Consider the following 23,501-nt stretch of genomic DNA (forward strand, 5'->3'; position numbering starts at 1 on the left):
CTTCCAGGTCTGAAACCTGGTAAAGTGCGGGCATAGCCCCATAGCTTATATACCTTGTAATCAAAGGCTTCTGGGTTTGAGGCCTCTCCATGGAGACGTGTTAATATTGCTGCCTTGTAATCAAGAGGCTCCCAGGTCTGAAACCTGGTAGAATGTGTAGGCCTCCCCTGATGGCAAAGTGTTGGTATTTGCTGCCTTGTAATCAAAGGCTTCTGGGTTTGAGGCCTCTCTATGGAGAAGTGTTAATATTGTGCCTTGTAATCGAGGGCTCCGGGTTTGAAACCTGGTAAAATGTGTAGGCCTTCCTCATGGCAAAGTGTTGGTATTGCTGCCTTGTAATCAAAGGCTTCTGGGTTTGAGCCCTGGTAAAATGTGTAAGATTGAAATACATGTGACAGAATAATATCCCCACACGTGAGATTTTGAGAATATTCACTGCTAGCTGATATACAGCTAAGGTTTGATACCTGGTAAAGTGTGTTATACAACAGCATAATAGAGCAAAACTATTTTATATCGGGGATCACCAGAGCCTAGTTACTGCTGTTGTCTGGGTATAAAAGCATCAGCTCAGCCACTAACTGCTGTTATAATTGTTTTGGCATATTTTCCATAGTTCTGTTTTTTTTTGACCAAGAAATTTTATATAAACAAACAATAAAAATGCCAAACTTGAAATATTGCAATCAATGCAATAAAAATATATCTAGTTCTAATTGGGCTAGGCACCGGCATAATTGTGATCCTAAGAAATGCAGAAAGGCTACAAAAATATGTCCAAGATGCCATAAAATATTAAGCAAAGCATATTACAATAGGCATAAGTGTACTTGTTATGTACAGTCATCAACATTGCCCTCACAGCCATCTACATCTGGTCTGAAAAGGAAGCATGAAACACCTGTTAATGCTAGACCGGCAAAGCAGCCACGCTATGCACCACCTACCCATAGCAGTTTTGCTGGCCAACTTAGGGATTACAGTTTTGTATCAGAGCCAAGATGTGACATTAAGAATTTTTTGAACAGTATAAATCCTGATATGCAGGCAATTCTAAATGCACAAAATGGCTCTTATAAGCTGTCCCTCAAATTGTTTACACAATATAAGAAGCCAAATGGCACAAAATTTACACAGCCCCACATAACAGAAACTGTACCTATATATTCAAATGCAAATTCAGAGTGTTTAATATTCAATTGCTCTATCAAACTGCTTATTATTTTGTCTAAATTTGCATTTGAATATATAGATACAGTTTCTGTTATGTGGGGCTGTGTAAATTTTGTGCCAGTAACAGGGTTTTTCAATACATATCCCTGAAAATACTCAGCAAGTTTGAAAGAATTGTATACAACAGATCTAGAATTGTGGGAATGTTTGTTAGCTTTCAAAAGGACAGCTCTTATATATATTATTGCAGATTAGAGTGCAAATTGGGTGCATTACAGATTTTTGAAGAAAATTTTTGGGAAAACAATAAATAGTTATATTGAATTTGTTACCACAAATCATGGTCACTTGTACAAGGTAGGGATTAAAATCCTATTGTGTGCTCCATGATGCTCACATAATTTGTGGGGAGGCATTTTATGGCTTGTTTCTGGTGTGCAATATCTATCTCCTGGTCTAGAAAATTGCAAAACTTAGCCTTGCAATCTAAGTTATACAGAGCAATCACACCAATATTTCCAATCAATTTTGTTTGGCAATGTTGATGACTGTGCAGAACAAGTATCTATATGTTTATATGTGAAATATTCCATGCTATATTTTCTATGGCATTTTGGGCATATTTTTGTGAGAATTTTGCATTTATCTGGATTACAATTCTTTTGGTGCTTAACCCAATTGGGGCTGGATATATTCTTATTGCATTGATTACAATATTTTTGATTTGGCATTTTTGTTGTTGGTTTATTATATAAAATTTCTTGGGATTCAAATCAAAATTCTATGCTTAATAAAAAATATCAGTTGGGTTCAGCAGTGTGCTTTGTATACTTAGTGTGTGTGTGTGTGTGTGTATGTGTGTTAATATTTTTGGCTTTGGTATTTATATAAAATTTCTTGGGGTTCAAAGTTGTACTTTAAATCTGCAGAAAATAATCTCAAAGTCTCACGTGTGGGGATATTATTCTGCCACATGTATTTCAATCTTACACATTTTACCAGGGCTCAAACCCAGAAGCCTTTGATTACAAGGCAGCAATACCAACACTTTGCCATGAGGAAGGCCTACACATTTTACCAGGTTTCAAACCCGGAGCCCTCGATTACAAGGCACAATATTAACACTTCTCCATAGAGAGGCCTCAAACCCAGAAGCCTTTGATTACAAGGCAGCAATACCAACACTTTTCCATCAGGGGAGGCCTACACATTCTACCAGGTTTCAGACCTGGGAGCCTCTTGATTACAAGGCAGCAATATTAACACGTCTCCATGGAGAGGCCTCAAACCCAGAAGCCTTTGATTACAAGGTATATAAGCTATGGGGCTATGCCCGCACTTTACCAGGTTTCAGACCTGGAAGCCTCTTGATTACAAGGCATATAAGCTATGGGGCTATGCCCACACTCTCTACCGGTTTTCTAACCCGGGAGCCTCTGAGCTGGATATCAGCTAGCAGTGAATATTCTTAAAGTCTTACTTGTGTATATATTATTGCAGAGCAAGGCTATTTAGAATTGGATTCAGGCTTGCATGTTGTTATGCAAGGGGGTAATGTTCTTTTACTAAGAATTCCTCCTATTGCACAGAAATATTAATGGAAGTTTTATGCCCTTTCAGTGAATTGGAGTCAATGCCATGTGTCAGGCCTAGAATTATACAGAAATATCATTAATGCCCCCTTTCAGCTTATTTTTTTTTTAGATTATATCCCATGCGTGCTAGCAATAATGTAATATGAAAGCCCCCAGGCGTGCATAATTTATTGCCCGGGGAGAGCAATACATTAGTCTTCCCGATCAAAACTGTTTGATAGATTAATGTATTGCTGAGTTAAGTAATTACTGCCCTGGGCATGAAACTGATCAAAGATTAGGAAGAACATGAAACTTCAATTTGCAACCTACCCTTATCCAAGTAATCCTGTATTGTATTGATCTGTAAGTTGTAGAGCATGAGGATATGAGCATTTTTGGCTTAGTTTTAAGTGTAGCTATAATAATATCAAGAGGGGCATATTTTTGACAAGCTTATGGACAACAATCTCACAGATTCAGCCTTTGCACACATGGGCAAATCTGTCTGTTGAGGCTTCTTCATTTGTACACTAGGGCTCAAAATTCTTTAGATTTAACTGTGTGCACACATGGCCGATTGATTCATATAGACATCTTGACATTGTTTTAAGTATAGCCGAATCGGTCGGTTTAATCATATGAGCTCTTCATTTGTACACTGTGTGATTCTTCATTTGTACACTAGGCTCAAGATTCTTTAGATTTAAATATGTGCACACTTGGCCGATTGGGGCATATGGGCATCTTGACATTGTTTTAAGTATAGCCAAATCGGGCTGTTTAATCATATGAGCTCTTCATTTGTATGATTTTGTGCTCATAGTACCACAAATACAACTACTTAAATATTAAATTCCCTCTTAAAGTATACGCTGCAAAAGTTTATAGACAAGCAAAATACCAATGCTGTTCAGCCTTTATGCTTCCAACACTAGAAGCGCAATAATTTGGAACCGTTCTTAATACATGATCTAGAATCATCATGGTAAAGTAACATTTCATTTTCGTTTCTTACAAAAATGTGAGACAATTCCTATCTCGGTAAACCGACAAATAGTTTGTGTAAGAAGTGAATTCAAACATATTTGTGTTATTTAATATAATATTCTGTTGTTCGTAATAAATAGAAATATTTACAAAATACAGAAAATAATTTTATTACAAACATTTTATTGCCAACTGTGGAAAAATATATGTATGTACATAAGAACATTTTAAATATAAAATATTTGAATTACTATATTAAACAATCACACACTCATTTATACGGAATGGATTATAACATGTATACAATAAAATAACATTGAAGCATATATAATTCAAGAACAATCTTCTTCCAGAAAAAAATATTATAAAAGAAAATTATCTAAAATTATCATAGATTTTCTCAACTGTCTAACATAAAACTGCCGAAAACCCCTTAACTAAATTTGTTCTAGTATTTCATCCTCTTACCATTAAAGGTATCTTTTTACATCTTACCTCTGAAAATACTAGTGTTGGAATTAACAACGATTTTATTTAAAGAAAACACTATTCTCGACATAGCACATGGATATAAACTTCTTTAGTGCATAACAAATAAATAAACATTTCAAAATCGATAACAATATCAAAGCAACGTATTAACAAATTAATACTAAGAGTTTTTAATGCTTTTATAAATACTAGATGCTGTTTTCTTTCTTAATACTCTCTATTTAAGGAAATTAGATATTTAGGATTAATATTGTGAAGAGAATTAGATACTTATGAATAATATTGTGAAGAGAATTAGATACTTAGGAATAATATTGTGAAGATAATTACATACTTAAGAATAATATTGTGAAGAGAATTAGATACTTAGGAATAATATTGTGAAGAGAATTAGATACTTAGGAATAATATTGTGAAGAGAATTAGACACTTTGGAATAATATTGTGAAGAGAATTAGATACTTAGGAATACTACTGTGAAGAGAATTAAGATACTTAGGAATACTACTGTGAAGAGAATTAGACACTTTGGAATAATATTGTGAAGAGAATTAAGATACTTAGGAATAATACTGTGAAGAGAATTAAGATACTTAGGAATACTACTGTGAAGAGAATTAGACACTTTGGAATAATATTGTGAAGAGAATTAGATACTTAGGAATAATATTGTGAAGAGAATTAAGATACTTAGGAATACTACTGTGAAGAGAATTAGACACTTTGGAATAATATTGTGAAGAGAATTAGATACTTAGGAATAATATTGTGAATAAAATTATATACTTAGGAATAATATTGTGAAGAGAATTAAGATACTTAGGAATACTATTGTGAAGAGAATTAAGATATTTAGGAGTACTACTGTGAAGATAATTAGACACTTTGGAATAATATTGTGAAGAGAATTAGATACTTTGGAATAATATTGTGAATAAAATTATGTACTTAGGAATAACATTGTCACAAATATACTGAGAAATACAGTTTTTCCCAAATTACGTTCCCTGCGAAATGTATTATAAAGCATTGCAATGATAAGTTAACCTGCCTCTTTGGTGTATGAATAGAAATCTTGCCGATTTAATTAGAGAAAACAAACCTTTCAAAGATGTATAAGTTTTAACATAACATGCAATTAAAAAGGAAAATTTACAGTTTATCGTAAAATTTCACTAAGGGTTCTGAACATATTGCCACCACTTTTTGCTGATTCTTGCTTGTATAGTCTTTGTGTATGATTGAGAATTATGTTCATGTCCCTCCACTTGTGCAATGATGGAATTCCATGAAATGTGTGCTTATTCCGAGTGGTATCCAAGTCGGTTAAGCTCTGAAATACAGAATGATAAATATTATTAGGGAATTATTATATACAGTATTAGTTAAAACTGACATTTGAAACAAAAAAAATACTTCATTACCACTTGCTTTTATTGGATTCTTCCACTTTTTTATTTATTTTACTTTACTTAACAAATCCACAAATGATAAGAAAAATATTGTAAACCTTGGAGAAGTGGTTATCACTATTTTACCCCAGAATAAACTGGAAGTTATTCCAAAAAGTTCTGTTGAATTTTTCTGAGCTAACTTCACTTTCTACATAAACGCCTATTGCATTAGCTATGTGTTTTGTAAATTTTGTGCCCTTAAATCAATAATGCACTTAATAATTGATTGATTGATTAAGGTGGTGTTTTAAGTCCACTTTATACACAGTAAGGCTAATCGGGAATAGACCTGCTGTTTAAAGTGGAATCCGAACCACTAAGTGCCTCCACCGGGTATCGAACCCGGGACCCCTTGATTACAAGGCGACGACGCTACCGATAATACACTTAATAAAGCAAAAGCTTTCTTCACATGAATATCTGAGGCATTTTTTAATTTTCACTATTCAACCGAAAAAATAAATAGTGTAATATGTTAGTTGAAACGCATTACCACTAAAATTAAACAGAAAGTTATTAACAAACAAAAGGAGTATTAATGGTAACTAATACAGGGTTATTCAAAATTATTGTCGGGGAATCAATATATTTTCTTCTGGGCAGCTCATGAAATGTATGGTATTTATAATCATGGGGACATTCTCAAAGTTTCGTCACAGACAGTACTCAGTATATATGCATTTGGATGTTGGAGACGGATTTTACGAGATGGCGGGTCATGGTTCTGAGAAACATATTTTATGCTCGAATTCCATTACAGTCAGTCACTTATCATTAGAGTTAGAATTTGTATGTAATTACATATACTATTCCTTTATAGATACATACCTTGATGAACACGAAAATGTCAACGAATTATGTAACTGACACCATTTTGCATAATATTTTTGTTACATATTATTTGCCAGGATATTACATATTTTATATATTTGCTAATTTACTTCACATAAAACATCATATTTCGGCATATTTTTCTATCTTGATCCTTTTTCCTATATTTTCGGTCTCAACAGGATGAAGAGCATTTGCATCTCATGTGATGTCATATTTTCTAATCAATGACTTGCATAGTGATTACAGTCATCTAAAATTGACTGCCAAGTCCAACGACAGGCTGAAGAAAAAAACAACAACCTGGAACTGGCATGCTGTAGTTTCTCTCCCCTCCCCTTTCTGGTTGCATATTATCGTCTCGCTTTAAGGTTTAGGCAAAGTACCTAGAAATGTGGCATCGACGGACAAGAAAGCCATACTGTCCCGTAGGTAGCGAGCTTGTACAAGCAAGTACAAAAGTAGCTCGGTATTTTCATTCGATTATTCTTTCTGCAGACGCTTTTGTTTCGAAAGTTACGAAGAGCTCTCTTACATATTTACATATTCCACAATAATTTTCGATGTGAAAAGTAATTAATAGTTGACAAAATTGGTTTCTTAAATATGTGCACGTTGCTGTGCTCTTTTGAGTTTATAAATTTGATACAAATTTTAATTTGAACAACTCATGTCTTTAAAATTACGTTGAATTTGTTTCTAATAAAATAAATATCTATCAGGAATTCTTGAAATTGCTTGGATACTCGATTATTATTAATATTACATATTCTATGATACTACATATTTAGCTACATATTCTTTTGATAATACATATTTAGGTACATATTTTATCAATTATTGTTACATATTTTGTACTTTCATATTACATAAAATCCGGGCTCTACTTATCATTGTCCAATACACTTCTCGCAAAGTCTTCCTTCGATTGTGATCATGGGGTGTTGAAGGCTCAGGTCGTGTGAATAATAAAATTCTGGAGCGCGGAAATAAGTATTTACAACTGTACAGCCGTTTGAAGTTGAGATGTAGCCGTTTCAAGTTGCGAGGTGGTTGCTGTGTCCAAATTTCCCACCGATTCCGGGCTCCGCAACTGGGGTAATTTACATACCGCCTCCTACCGCTACCGCGGCCCCGCTTTTCTATGTAGAGTCCCTTTTGAAGGTATGTTAGAAACTGGACGGAGCCACCTGCCCCAATAACCCGATTTTTCGCTCTAACACATTTACGTACCAAAGAAATAAGGCTGAATTGCGGGTCGAAATTAATTTGAAAGTCCAAAAGAGAAGTAAGTCGTATGTCAGAAATCTTTGTTGTCCTTTTCCACAGAATACTACCCTCTCCTTTCCGTACATTCATACAAATAAGAAGTTGCAAATTATACCATCCCACAAGTCATTCAACGTCGATTTACTCGCGAGTAAGAATAAACTCATGGTTAACTCACGAATCGGCTGATTATCTGTTGCACCAACAGGAACGCCGGGTAAGCTAGGAGTAAAATGAGGGTGAACTTTACTCCTCCGAGATCGGCGAGAATTTCAAAACTACATAAATGTAAAATGGGAAGTAATAGACTCAAGCTGTGTATATAAAAAGCTAGAAATATATAGTATGTTATTAAATATATGTTTTGGCAGATGTTTACTGTGCACGTTCTGCAGTACAGACTTCGTAAAACTGAACGTGCAATACAAACGTAAACACACACCCACAAGGCCGTAGCGATGTAAACATTAGCTATGAAACGATCGTGATTGCTACGCGGAGATACATGTATATTATATATATAAATCTACTACAAATATAACTGTAACACTACTTACTACGATTGCAAGCACCACTAATATATCAAAATTTATTCACGTACATATGTTTTCCCCAATCTTTATTCCGTGTTGAAATTTTCTCGTGCCCGTTGCTTGAAACTGTTTATGATACCAATGTACCGTTACTTCCATTCCTTGTTTCCAACCACACCACGTGTAGAACCGTGCCGACCACGCCTTCTCGAAAGAGATAACCAATCACACACTTCCATCTGTATGACGTCTAGGCACTTGCTTAGAGGCTAGCTACCCTCCTAGGGTTAATCGAGAGTTTCGTGAATCGATATGTTCATCGCACCTTACACGTTGGTGCAACAGAAGATGATCGCTACTCGAGGATTACCCTGACCCGCTGATCTTTTTACTCGCGAGTTAGTTCAATGTCGGTGCAAACGGGCATTCAATGTCGGTGCAAACGGGCATTAGTTTGTTTCATGTCACACATCTAACAGCGGAGCTTAGCCACACGCTTCCTGGACTGTTGTGAGGAATGGCAATGTTTTGAGTTTCAAACACTGTATTCTCTCAATTTTTACAGGGAAAAACTCAGTACTGTAATACTCTCACTCACCTTGGATTATGAATTGATTCCCTTCGAGTACTTGCAACCATTCCTTGTAGCTATATTCTTGCCTCGTTCCTCCATAGACTTCAGGAAGATATTTTGGTTGGATGTGGTTGTGTAGAGAGTCCATGTCTGAACCGTGGAAAAATATCTGCAAAATGAACAGAACATCAATTTAATGTTGGTATATGTTGAAGCAATTACTTTTATTGATAAAAAAAGTAATTTCTCAGTTACAGTACCGCCGGGCCAGTTCTTATGACAGTGACCCTCTGTTGCCGCGTTTACCTGTGAAGGAACTCGCGGTCAAACAGCCAATTACGCCTACAGCTTGGGCAAGAACTGACAATGTTGAATTTCCCTTTCTCTAAGACAGCCATTAGGGAAAGAGAATTTAGTCAAAATAACCGTTTGGCGCTGTGATTCCACACCGGTTAGTCCACCGAATTCACTGTAGTAATGTTGTGTTAACCGAGGCTGTATCTAAAGTTTAAAGTGCGATCTGTAGCCACACTATTGAAAAGGGCCATGTCGGAATGGACGAAAGTGTAGAGGTGCCGAGTATGTTTGAAATTGTTTTAAGTCCGCTTTATTTATTTGAAAAATCTAGATGTTCAAACTTGACGGCAAAAAGAAAGATCATGAATTTGAAGAGCAGATAGAATCCATGTTTGGATGAGTTTACTAGGGCTGGGGCCTCAATGATGGCGCAGTGGTAGCGTCGTCGCCTTGCAATGAAGGGGTCCACGTTCGAACCCGGTGGAGACACATAGCGGTTCGGATCCCACTTTAAACTGTAGGCCCAGTCCCGATTAGCCTTACTGTGCAAAAAGTAGACTTACAACACCAAATCAAACAAACAAACAAAGCATGGCCTTGGCTTCTATGTTTGACTATTCCGATGAAGAAATTATGGTATCACCGCTTCCGTCTTTTTTTCAATTTAGCCATTCCTCACAATGCACTGGTTTATTTATTTGTTTAGTGAGATCATTTCAAATTAGGGTGACCATAATATTTTGACCAGTTTACCGCTCCTTTGAAAGTAGGTTAGGCCTAATTATAAATTATTGTTATTATTGACGTATTATTATCATTTACACCGTATTATTATTATTTTTAACAGACCGAAATCTTAATACTTCATTTTTTGATCCATCAGAAGGAGACCAGATTTTATAAGAATATCTATTCTGATTCCGATGCAAATCTAACTATTTGCTTTTTTAATATGTCCTCTGAAATTCCACGCCGGCATAGGCACGATATAAGCCTACCTACAAGAGACGTACCTGAGAGGGACACTAACATAACAATATCAATAGAGTAATTGCAAGGTTCACCATCAAATTCAATGCGAACATATGATATGACACAATTTGTTGTGCAACACTGAACTATTAAAAAAATAGACTTTCCGACAAGAAATAGGATGCAATTGTATTATAAGTTAAATAACTTTTTGCCGAATGATTTTCAATTGTGTAAGAAATGGTATACTACAAGCTTTCAATTCAATTCTCGGCAGCACGCACACAAAACAGGGTTCGTACATAAAGGAGAAGCTAGTAGCACAAGTGGACCAGGTTAGAGAGACTTGCCAACAGACAGTGTCAATAATTTTAATTTTCCGGGGATAATTTTTTTGTGGGTTGAGGCCGTTCCTTGATATTATTTACTAGCATTTTTCTCTGATGAAAACCCGAAAGTTATACTCAGAAGAGAATATATCAACACTTGATAAGATTCACAATTAAACCTAGAATGCTTCGCTCTTATTTGCCATTTCTTTGGTTAATTCTAACAGTATTGTACATGAAAATTCAGTAATTGTTAAAATATGTAAAGCTCATAATGTACTAATTCAAAATAATGTTAACATCGATTTTGTTATGTCTGATACAAATTATGTATTTGTTATTAAACAATTTATTTTTAATTAAATTTTGTCTCAAAATTTGTGCTTTGATACTTTTATATTTTAAATTATTTGATTAATGCTAAATATAATTTGTGTATGTATCATACAACTGAAAATAGGCATTGATATAATTTAATTACTTGTGTATATGTAATTGGTTTTGTGTGTTTGTATACGTTCATATTTATGTTTATCTATAAGAATATTATGTACTATGTAAACTTATTTACTTGTAAACCCCCGTTGTAAGTTAAGCAATAGCTCTGTTATTGGGAGTATGTATAAATAAATAAATAAACACTTGATGAGAGGTCATTGTATTGTGTGAGAAGTCTGTAGAAGAGGGATCTTTTATTTCCAGTCTAGATTTCCCTGTTTTGTTCGGTAACTGCGTAGAATTAGTGAATTCCAGAAGCAACCACAGCAACAATTTAATGATTTTCAACATCAAAAGCCTCCAAAAAATCTCAAGGCCCACTGAGGTTGTTGTGCCACCTCTGAGATTATGGAAGGACCAATGTTGTAAGCAATAGACGTGCATTTGATAAATTTGAGAAGTGGATGAGTTTTGAATAATACCCTTGTAGGTAAAGGTAAAGTTCCCCGTGCATATGGCACAGTGCTATGAAGGCACATTTAGGAGATATGGGGTTAGGGCCCCACACATTCTCGATCTCGGCCATTTTGGAGCTGATGTGATCAGCATCAATCTCCAGCGGCCTTTACCCCCCCCAAACTTGTCCCAGATACCCACTGATTTAAGGCTGGGTGAGCCCAGAGCAGCATTTATGCGGAGAGAAGGACGGAAAAATTCCAACGTTAGATCATCCACCACGCGAATCAAACCCGAGTATCCTGCGTGCAGTCAGACACCCAACTGTCTAGATCACCTGGGCTTCCTAATGCCCCTGTGGAGGAATTATAAATATGTAAATAGAAGCAGTATGTAATAAACCATGAATTAATCACCTACAGAAATAATGTTTTGAATTAACGACAACTTACTAATCAAGGAAGTTGCCGATTTAAGTCATCCATTCATATTCTGTATTGTATATTTAGTTCGAACCTAGATACACAGGGTGTTTTTAAAGTCCTGGTACCATTACAAAAACACATAGCTCGGAAACTACATGCAATAGAACAATGCTGTTGATTGCAAAATGAGCTACAACTCTCCACGTTGTGCGCCCCACTAGTTGCTCTCGGACCACCAAGGCGGTAATCCACTTCTGCCCATACACGCCCCCAGCATATCACCAGTAACAGTTAGGATACTCTCCGTTATTGTTCTTCGAAGAGTAGCAACATCTGGAACAGGAGTGCGGTAAACACAATCTTTGACATACCCCCAGAAGAAGAAATCCAAGGGTGTGATATTAAGAGAGCGCGGTGGCCAGGGAATAACCTATCCAGAACGGCCTATCCACCTGCCAGGGAAATGCCTATCCAGAAGACCTCGGACATCCTTGGACCAATGAGGGGGTGACCCGTCTTGTTGAAAAATTATGGTGGGCATATAAACATGGAGAGTTGTAGCTCATTTTGCAATCAACAGCATTGTTCCATTGTATGTAGTTTCCGAGCTATGATTTTTGTAATGGTACCGGTGCTTTACGAACACCCTGTATAAAGTTCCGGGGATATTAATCTGATCTCAAGGCACCGGGAAGAGGTGTTGAAGGAGAGAGATTAAAGGTAACCAATGATAAAACGCAGATAAAAGAAGAAAGACGTCAACACATATAATCTCCACCTCATATCTAACCCAGGGCCCCTTGATTACAAGAAAACAACGTTACGACTACGTCATCGAGAAGACCCCACATAGTGCATACGACTGGTTTATTTTAGTGCATTTTTCTGTTTACCTTATTAACACTTATTGTGCTTGAGTAAGGCTAATCGGGACTGGACCTACAGGTTAAAGTTGGATCCGAACCACGGGTATCGCACCTGGGACTCCTTGATTACAAGGCGACGACGCTACCACTGCGCCAACGAGAAGGCCCTATATTAACATTTATTAATAGTATTATAGTTAATTTGCTGTTGCTCTCATTATCGAGTTAAAAACCATCAATATTAAATACGATATGCAAATATTCCGTAAACAGAAACCTTACTAAAACATCCAGATGAACGAATCAAGATTTAAAAATTACTTTGTTTTGTTAGAAATAAGTTTACGAAATAATTTATGCACTTTAACTAGTCGACCAGTACAGTATAAATAATAATCATAAAAATCAGATGCATTTTAGTGCTTATCCAATATCTGATGCATTTTATACATTAATTTGCATTAATCAATGTGTTTAACTTTCTTGTCTGTATTTCCACACACAAGCCGAGGTTCAGAGCGAATCATTTGGCATTCCTGAGTAGTTGAGGATTGGACTATTGAGTCAGCGGAAAGCAAAACTCAGCTAAACGTAAATCTGCTGCGTCAGCACAGAGAATCATATTGTAGCTGTCACAAAGGAAAAGGATGGCATGACAACATTCTTACGGAGGGAAATTATTCCAACCAATTGCCAGTAGAAATCCTTCGCGGTATTCATTCACGATTTTGATTTTAAAATATTGGGTGCGTCAGCGCTTAGGCTATTCCGTCACTTTATACGGGGTCCAGCCCCTTACCTGAACTACAATGTAACTAATAACATATATGTAACGTTGGGAGACTAAAATATTCTGTCTTAGGTTAACAGAACAAAAATAATCATTAGTAGGGCTCGGAACTTGAAGACCTATAAATTGTCAAAAAAATGACCTAGAACGGAAAAAAAGAACGTATAAATGTGATCCAAATTAATTAATAACTTCAGTTTTAACCTTACCACCCCTCCCCCTGCGCGGCACCTCCTTATCTCACTTCAGATCTTTGCAGGCCCCTGCTGTCTGGTCGTATACACCGTGCTGAAAGCTTCAAAACAAGAGAAAGTTGCCACTTACAGCACAACCTTCCAGACAAGTTACGGTTAAAGGACCTTGTACAGTCACTGACACTGCCGGCTTGTAATAAAACCATTGACGTTTAATGGAATCGTTACAAGCCGGCAGTGTCCGTGACTGTACCGTACCTGCTTCAGTCGTCCAAAAATGTTTTTCTCTCGTTTCAGGGAGCGGTTCAAATATATTTACTTCTCCCTCTATTTTTATTTCTTTACTACAGAAAGGATGTTTAAGAGGTGATGAACTGATGATGATTCGAATTGAGAATGGGCAGTAAAAACGTAGTCGAAAGAAGGTGAAGTTGCAAAAAAAGCCGTTAAGACCTGAAAAAGGTTAAAAAAGAACCAATAAGCCAAGGAACGCCGAAAAAGACAAAAAGGACAAATAGAATCCACCTTTTTCTGGCCTACAATGACCCAAAATGAACATATCATAGGCGCCGGCTCCATGGGGCTTGGGGGGCTCGAGCCCCCCCCCCCCAATGTTAACGATGTGGGGGCAGAGCCCGCCAAATAATTTTGCTTAAGAGGATCTAATGTATTATTTCGCTTCTCTTGTAAAGTTTACTCTGAATTGTGCCACATGAACTTAACTTTAAATACACATTTGAAATGTTCTACACCATCAACTTTTGGGGGCTGAGACCGCTAAACCATCAACTTTGGAGGGGGGGCTATGACCAGAGACAGCAAAACACATGACTTATTACTATATACTAAGTATGTAATTATGAGTATTGTTAACATTTTTACTAAAAAGAGTTTCAAAAGACGATGTGCATGAACTAGGGTAGTGGATGGAACGTTCGGGCTACAAATGGCTCTCACATGACATTCAGTCGAGATCATTGATATATTAGGGAGATCTGTTTTGCGCTCCGTGGTAGCAGATATTAAAAGTCGGGAATATTTTGCTATTATGGTTGACGAAACTTGTGACATCCATCCGTGGACAATTAATATTCTGCATTCGAACTGTGAATAAAAATTTTGATATTTTTGAGGAATTCATGGGCTTTTATTAGGGGTGTGCGGGACGGGATCGGGACGGGAAAAAATTTCAATTTCCGGACTAAGTCGGGAAATTTTCGAACCGTAAATGTTCGACATTTCTCGAAGCTCTGAAAATCTCGAATTCTACACGTCATTTTCACTTTTAAGTGATTTCTGGATTAAAAACTAACAATTTACGATAAGTTCCAGAAATTCACAATGCATAAAATGTCGAGAAATAACGACATTTTAAAATGAGCATTCGGTATTTCCAGACTGCTCGGGATCCCGAAAAGTCGGGAAATCATTTCCCGAAGTCGGGATCGGGACGGGAATTTTTTTTTACCGATCCCGGTCCGGACTTTTCGGGATCCCGCACACCTTTAGCTATTATGAGATTCCGAACACTGAGGCCAAACCTTAAAAAAGGGAGAGAGTGAGTCATTCATTAATTTATTTCAGTGATCAGAGCCCCCTCAATAATTTTGACATGTCGGCGCCCCTGGAACATATATTATGTTGGGCCTCGTCTTCGGACACTAGGAAAAAAAAAAGAGAGATTTGTCCTCAACTTCCGACCCCTAGTCATAACTAAAATATTAAAATATTCTGACTTTGGTTACACACGGACAAGACACAGGACAACACACAGAATTATACTGACCAGGGCCAGTCGCCAGAGCCTCGTTAGTCTGCAAAATGCAGTCCAGGGTTTACTACGTGGAAGTGAGGTTGACAATTGGGCGTACTACGTGGAAGGGTAATCTCTTACACCCCATATTCATTCATGAGCATTACATACTGAATCCACCCAGTTATCTAACGATGATAACTTTAATTCTCACGACCTCACTACCGAAGGTTTCCGGTTCCAACCCGGCCTGGGTGTTCCTTTGACGGTGTCTTATTGATGTCTTCATGTGTACCAGTTGCAAGAGTAGTTAAAATCGAGGAATTGTATCCGTAATGATACCAAGTCGACGTTCTTACCGGAACAAATAGAAAGTTTTTAAAACAGAGGAAAAATAAGACATAAAAGAATCGATAAACAAAGAGAGAAATGTAGAGAAATGAATGGGAGAAGAGAAATATAGAAGCGAGATACAGTGCTTCTTTTTCTGGCTGTACACAACGGTACGCCCTACCCCATGGCCGTAGCCAGCAAAAAAATCGAAGGGTGGGGGGAGGGTCACTCATAATTGTTCCCATGGGCGTTACCAGAAATTTAAATAATATAAATAACAATAATTATTATTATGTAATAATAATTCAAATTTCATGATAATGAACCAATTTGTTCCAAAATTATTATTATTAGTATTACTTATCATTATTGCTGTTATTATTATTATTTACTTGGCAACGTACTAATAACAAAAATGGTATGACACGAAGCGTACAAATTACTTTAATTACTTCCTTGTGTCATCTGCTATCCAACAAGGTACAAAAGTTGCTAACATTCACATTTGTGTACAAGAAATAATACTTCATTCATCTTCATGTGAATGGAATCAATGAACAATACAATTAAAGAACATTACACGTCTTGCTCAAAGTGGGCACCTCCGTTACGAATGCAGGCACGCAGGTTTTTACGGACATTTGGTCTCTTAACTCGTGATATGATAGTGTCCTTGATGTGTTGACCAGCTGTTGAGATCCTCTCCCTGAGCTCTTCTTGCGAGTTTACCTGTCTCTTGTCATGTGGCTCCAAATGTAGAAGTCGCAAAGCGGTAAATCAGGGGATCGAGCCGGCCATGGAATCGGGCCGCCTCGGCCAATCCATTTCTTTGGGTAATTTTAATCCAGCCACTGTCGCACGCCCAGGCAGAAGTATGGATGGGCGTCATCAACAATCATTTGATCGAGCCATTTTTCCTGCCCCAAATATTAAATAGCATCACTTATGAACATTTTTTTAGGAACGGGATGGCAATGTTGTTGGAGGATGTGACTCTAGCTACAAGACGTGACATGATTTACCGGCATGATGGCTGGCCAGCTCGATCCCCTGATTGATTTGACGTGACAAGACACCGGTAAACTCGCAAGAAGAGCTCAGGGAGAGGATCTTAACAGCTGGTCAACACATCAAGGACACTATCACATCACGAGTTAAGAGACCAAATGTCCGTAAAAACCTGCGTGCTTGCATTCGTAACGGAGGTGCCCACTTTGAGCAAGACGTGTAATGTTAGTAGAGACAATTGGAGAGTTCTAAATCCTCTTTTGAGGCTCGAATCATCATTTGAGGCTCGCAGTGTTGCCAACTCCTTACCCGAAAAAATCACCAAGGTTTTTGGGGTAACCTAACCTAAAGCATGGAGCTGGCAACCTTTTTCTCGCAGTGTTGCCAACACTACGCCCGAAAGTAAAGCTCGGTGGGGCTTGCTTTAATGGTTTGCTCTTGTAAGGCATAAACCCCCCCCCCCTATTTTCGGACACAGTATTACCAAAAATTTTACTCCAAAAAAATCACCAAGATTTTTTTTTTGTCTAACCTAACCTAAAGCAAGGAGCTGGCAACCTTGCTTGAGGCTTGCCTTACAGTGCATAAAGCAAGGTTGCCAACCTACTGGTATTTTTGCCATAGTTTTTTACAAAAAAAAAGAGAGGGGAGAGAGAGAGGGAAGAGTTAAACAACCGACAGCCTACCTACAGCTTTTTTTCCTTGGTCTAACCTAACCTAAAGCAAGGAGCTGGCAACTTTGCTTGAGGCTTGCTTTACAGTGCATAAAGCAATTTTTGCCAACCTACATATACTGGGCAAGGAGAGCCGGCACTGCCGTAAAAGAGAGAGAGATGGATGGATGGCAACACTGCACGGGTTCAACGCCAGAAAGTGAAGATCGTCTTAATGGTTTTCTCTTGTAAGGCATGAGCTCATTACTGTTGCCAGCTATAGGTTTTTCTCGCAGTGTTACAGTAGAGACAATTGGAGAGTTCTAAATAATTTTTTGAGGCTCGAATCATCATTTGAGGCTCGTCGTAGCCTTTTATGATGTATATTTTGAGGGCACAGAGTTGGCAACACTGTGGGTTTTTACTGTAGCCTTTTATGAGGGGGGTCTATTGCCCTCTGTTTACATCTGGCAATACTGCCGTAGATTTTTTGACAGTGTTGTTAACCTACTGGGTTTTTTTCACTGTAAATTTTCATCAAAGGGTCTGAGGGGTCCATGTATTTTTTATGTCTGGCAATACTGTTGGGGGGCTAGTGTTGGCAACACTGTGGGTTTTTACTGTAGCCTTTTATGAGGGGGGTCTATTGCCCTCTGTTTACATCTGGCAACTCTATTGGATGTTTTTTTTTTTTGAGGCTTGGGTTTTACCAACCCATCCGAAGAAAATTCCACTATATGATCTTTTACTGGCTAAGCTAACCTACAAATAGAAATTGGCAACACTAACAAAACTCGAATTATTATTTGAGGCTCGAATTATTATTTGATGCTCGAAATCATTATTTGAGGCTCGAAATCATCATTTGATGCTCGTCGGTGTTGCCTACCCACTCTACAAAAATTCTACTATATGATTTTTCATAGGTTAAGCTAACCTACAAATAGGAGTTGGCAGCACTGACTTATAAACCCACTGGGTTCTCTTGGCATGTTTTTTCATGATGTGTTGCTAGGCTATTGAGCATCTTGGCGTATACAATGTATATCCTATCCGCGACGGAGACCGTGGACCTGGGCACCATGGGAGAACTTTTAGGTTTCGAGAACAACCACCCAAAACTCGAAGCTGGCATCAAGCACGTAGCAACCAACATTCCTAAATTCCTAAAATCTTGGCGTATACAATGTATATCCTATCCGCGACGGAGACCGTGGACCTGGGCACCATGGGAGAATTTTTAGGTTTCGAGAACAACCACCCAAAACTCGAAGCTGGCATCAAGCACGTAGCAACCAACATTCCTAAATTCACCTAACCTAACCTAACCTAACCTAACCTAACCTAACCTAACACATAACCTAACCTAACCTAACCTAACCTAACCTAACCCACTGGGTTCTCTTGGCATGTTTTTTCATGATGTGTTGCTAGGCTATTGAGCATCTTGGCGTATACAATGTATATATTTTGAGAGGGGGGTTATAGCTTTTTATGCTGTACGAATACTGGAAGCTTGACAGTGACAACCAACAGAGTAGGTAAACCTACATCCAGGAACTGGCAACACTAGTTTCTGACAGTGAATTTGAAATAAAATATTAAACAAAATACATGAGTAAGCACTGTGATTACAAATAGTACCAGTGTTATGCCCCCAACTCCAACTGGACAACTGGGGAAAATAATTGTACAACAATTTGTACCTAATTGTACAATACTTGTACCTAATTGTACAACATATACACAGACATAAAAGAAAGAGCCTTCCCGTAACTTACTTCATGTACAATTTATATGATTTTACAACTGTGAAAAGAAAGCATATGTGTTCTGTATGCACACATTTATTCTTATTTTTCGAAGTTGAATGAAAGCACATGTTTTTACGCTCTCGTAATACTAACCTTGCTCCACTGATTTTAAATTGCTTCCATCCGCTTTTTTTTTCTGTGTTATTTCCGCATGCACGCAACATTCGCTTTCAATAGACAGAAGGAGTGTTAGTATAGCAGGCTTCGAGTTTACAATTTATTAAATTAAACAATAATTTATGTAAGAATATACTTGTACTTACCGAACACAAAATAATAAAAGCACATGTGAATATTTGCGTGTGTTCATGTTATATGACGACTGAGTAAAAAAATAATATTGACTCCCCGAAAGATAAAAGTTCCTAGTTCGACATCAGATGCATGCAAATTTTATGTTTTGCTCTCCAAAATCTTGATTTTTATGTTTGTGCTATTTGTCATACAGCAGAGGAGGAGGAGGAGGGAGAGGGAGGGGAGGGGGTACTATTAGCGCCATCTATTAGCAAACAATAGAAATAAAAAGTAAGTCAAACTTTTTCAACACCCAAACATTTTAAACGTCCTCGCGTAGTAATACGATCTAGCTGAAGACGTTTAAAAGAGTACTCTTAGTCGACGAAGCTAATTGCTAGGGCCCTTATATTACTAAAATATTCTTTAATTTGCATATTTCTCATACCGCCATATGTTGTTCTAGTTGACTTCTTCCAAAAAAAAATGCTTATTGGCGAGAGTTAATTAAGCAAGGCAAGTAAAAGAAGCAAAATAGAACAACATATGGCGGCGTGAAAATATGTAAAAAATTCGATTCAGAGGTGGATCGAATTAAAGTTGGGGGATATTTTGCATTTTTTCCCTATAATGTACAAAACATTTACCGTACATAATCTTTTCCATTTACAACAGTATAAAATAAGAGGAATGTGTGACAATATCCATATTAATTAGGAAACTATGTTGTATGCTAGGTTAGCTAATTGTGTCTTCTACAGCTTCACTGTATAGAGGGAAGATGGAAAAAGAGAGCTCTACGGAAACTAACACTCTTAACAATATTGTACGTCCGTGAAAATTATATATAAATAAGACTTAAGCGTATTATCTGCTTTCATGTCACATTTTACCAACCTGTGAGCTGTAGTGTTTAGGTGACAAGCGACCTGCTCAAATATGATACTGTTGACAATATTGTAAGCCCGTGAAAATTATATATAAATAAGACTTAAGCGTATTATCTGCTTTCATGTCAGATTTTACCAACCTGTGAGCTGTAGTGTTTAGGTGACAAGCGACCTGCTCAAATATGATACTGTTGACAATATTGTACGCCCGTGAAAATTATATATAAATAAGACTTAAGCGTATTATCTGCTTTCATGTCAGATTTTACCAACCTGTGAGCTGTAGTGTTTAGGTGACAAGCGACCTGCTCAAATATGATACTGTTGACAATATTGTACGCCCGTGAAAATTATATATAAATAAGACTTAAGCGTATTATCTGCTTTCATGTCAGATTTTACCAACCTGTGAGCTGTAGTGTTTAGGTGACAAGCGACCTGCTCAAATATGATACTGTTGACAATATTGTACGTCCGTGAAAATTATATATAAATAAGACTTAAGCGTATTATCTGCTTTCATGTCAGATTTTGCCAACCTGTGAGCTGTAGTGTTTAGGTGACAAGCGACCTGCTCAAATATGATACTGTTGACAATATTGTAAGCCCGTGAAAATTATATATAAATAAGACTTAAAGGTATTATCTGCTTTCATGTCAGATTTTACCAACCTGTGAGCTGTAGTGTTTAGGTGACAAACGACCTGCTCAAATATGATACTGTTGACAATATTGTACGCCCGTGAAAATTATATATAAATAAAACTTAAGCGTATTATCTGCTTTCATGTCAGATTTTACCAACCTGTGAGCTGTAGTGTTTAGGTGACAAGCGACCTGCTCAAATATGATACTGTTGACAATATTGTACGCCCGTGAAAATTATATATAAATAAGACTTAAGCGTATTATCTGCTTTCATGTCAGATTTTACCAACCTGTGAGCTGTAGTGTTTAGGTGACAAGCGACCTGCTCAAATATGATACTGTTGACAATATTGTACGCCCGTGAAAATTATATATAAATAAGACTTAAGCGTATTATCTGCTTTCATGTCAGATTTTGCCAACCTGTGAGCTGTAGTGTTTAGGTGACAAGCGACCTGCTCAAATATGATACTGTTGACAATATTGTACGCCCGTGAAAATTATATATAAATAAGACTTAAGCGTATTATCTGCTTTCATGTCAGATTTTGCCAACCTGTGAGCTGTAGTGTTTAGGTGACAAGCGACCTGCTCAAATATGATACTGGTAGCCATAAAACTGAATGGGCACTTGAGGATTCTTCAGGATGTCGGCTTTGTACTTGAGAGCATAGTTTGATTCGTATTCTACCACTGGCACGCGCAGCTCCATGGACCTTACAATACACTTGGCAGCGTCGGGTAGTGTGTTGGGAAGCAAGGTAGTCCCGTCCGGGCCCAAAGTGCTGTTACGCATCAGTGCGTCGTTGTCGTTGGCAGCTCTGCGAAAAGTGACGCGCAAACTACCCTTCTACATGATCTCCTTGTAGTCCGAGAAGAAACCGGGCAGCAGACGCATGGGAAACAGTACTGTGTGACTTTGAGTTTTGATTTTTGTACCTGCTTCGAATCCCCCTGCCTGGTAGTATGCTGCATCGGTCTTGGAGAGTTTCAGTGTTCCCACGGCAGTCGAGGTAATCCCGGGGTAGTCAACCCTATCGATGACGGTGCCGTGCTTTCTAACTTCCACCTGCGAGAATAGGTACGGCACAAAATTATCTACGAGTCTTAGGTTTGCGTTGGCAAGAAATGCTTCGCCGTTGTCTCTCTTCACTACATCAAACTTGACGTACAAATCAGCTCTGTGAGGGTGAATGAATTTATCCCCGACGTCCACATCGTATTCTATCTCTCGATTCGCTTCGTTAAGGTTGGCAAACGTGCGACGGTTGGGAGGGAAGGACTGCAACTCGTAACTTTCGATTTGTTCCATGATGGTTATTTATTATATGTTAATCTCCACGACGGCAGTGGTCGCGGCTCCTGCAAAATCAACTACCTCCCCCTTCTTGTTTGTCACTGCTAATTCTATGTTGTCTATGCGATTACGAGATACAGGAAAGTATATCGGTGGGGAGGGTGTGTAGATAATTGGCTCCATGAACTCAGAGTTTGGTTTGAACGTAGCGATAATACCTGTCTGCTTGTAACTCCCTGGGATGCCGTCAGAGGATTTGGTGATCATACCTTGATCATTTTTTACAGAGCAGTTCGGGTAGGTTGTTATTTATAGACCCCACCCCATTTTTTTTTGTTTCGTGTTCATGGCGATGGTCGTACCTAATGCGGCGACCCGTTCGCCCAGCGAGACGTCTCTGCTGACGAGTCTCCCGAAAGCTGCGTGCTCTAACTTTCTGTCAGCATCATGACGTACATCGAGATCGGTATTGGTATTGTAGGCAATATCGTGATTCTTGCATGCAGCATCCAGGGGATTCACACTCTTGTCGCCTCTCTTTTATTCGCTGTTCGAGTTTGGTACCGGGGCCGCGGTACTGGTAACCTGGCAAGTGCATCTTGAAGGGTAGCTTGTTGATGATGTCGTTCACGAGACCTCGGCCTTCGGCCACGTTCCAAAATTTCGGAGGTAGGGTGTTGATGATTTTGATGAGGTACCCTATGCCTTTGTCGTCATTCACAATGAAGTTGGCAAGCTTGGAGCTAACCATGTCCACAATTCCTACCTTCTCGTTGCGAAAGTTGCTGTTGCCTGTATTCTCCTCTCCTGCAATAACCAACAACCTGTCTATGAGCTTGCGCACGTCGTCAACCCACACAAACTCTTTGGGCAGGTTGTTGTAGAGTTTGACGCCGCTGCCTGTTTTGACCTGGTTCCATATCGGCTTGATGAGGTTCTTGTATTTTTCGCCGCTGCTAGATTTGACGCGATTCTGCGTAGCGTTGTTGTTTTGGTACAAGGCATCCGTCATGATCAAAATTTTCTTGTAACTTTGGTAATCTTCGTCTGTGTAATCTCTTGGCTGCTTTTTTGGTGATGAGTTCCCACAGTCCAACCGTGCCGGGATACCTGTTCCAGCTGTTTTTCTCACCCAAATTGACTTTCATGTTGTCACCCTCGAACGTGACTTTCGATTTTCCGATTTTCCAAACCACGCCCTCGTTGAGTTCCAT

General features: G+C 38.1%; 1 protein-coding gene across 2 annotated transcripts in view; it reads right to left on the minus strand.

Moving 5' to 3' along the window:
• Window positions 1–3,913: 3,913 nt before the first annotated feature.
• LOC145979800 (alpha-tocopherol transfer protein-like) overlaps window positions 3,914–23,501 on the minus strand; it is a 155,605-nt gene continuing 136,017 nt past the window's right edge. For both annotated transcript variants that reach the window (XM_083112811.1, XM_083112810.1), the window contains exons 7-8: window positions 8,915–9,059; window positions 3,914–5,562 (exon numbers count right to left, since the gene is read on the minus strand). In XM_083112811.1, coding sequence (XP_082968937.1) covers window positions 5,531–5,562; window positions 8,915–9,059 — 177 coding nt within the window. In that variant the 3' untranslated portion in view covers window positions 3,914–5,530. The remainder of the gene's footprint in view (window positions 5,563–8,914; window positions 9,060–23,501) is intronic.

Source organism: Lepisma saccharinum, chromosome 26 (assembly GCF_977018435.1).
Source record: "Lepisma saccharinum chromosome 26, izLepSacc3.1, whole genome shotgun sequence".
NCBI classification, from domain to species: Eukaryota; Metazoa; Arthropoda; class Insecta; order Zygentoma; family Lepismatidae; genus Lepisma; species Lepisma saccharinum.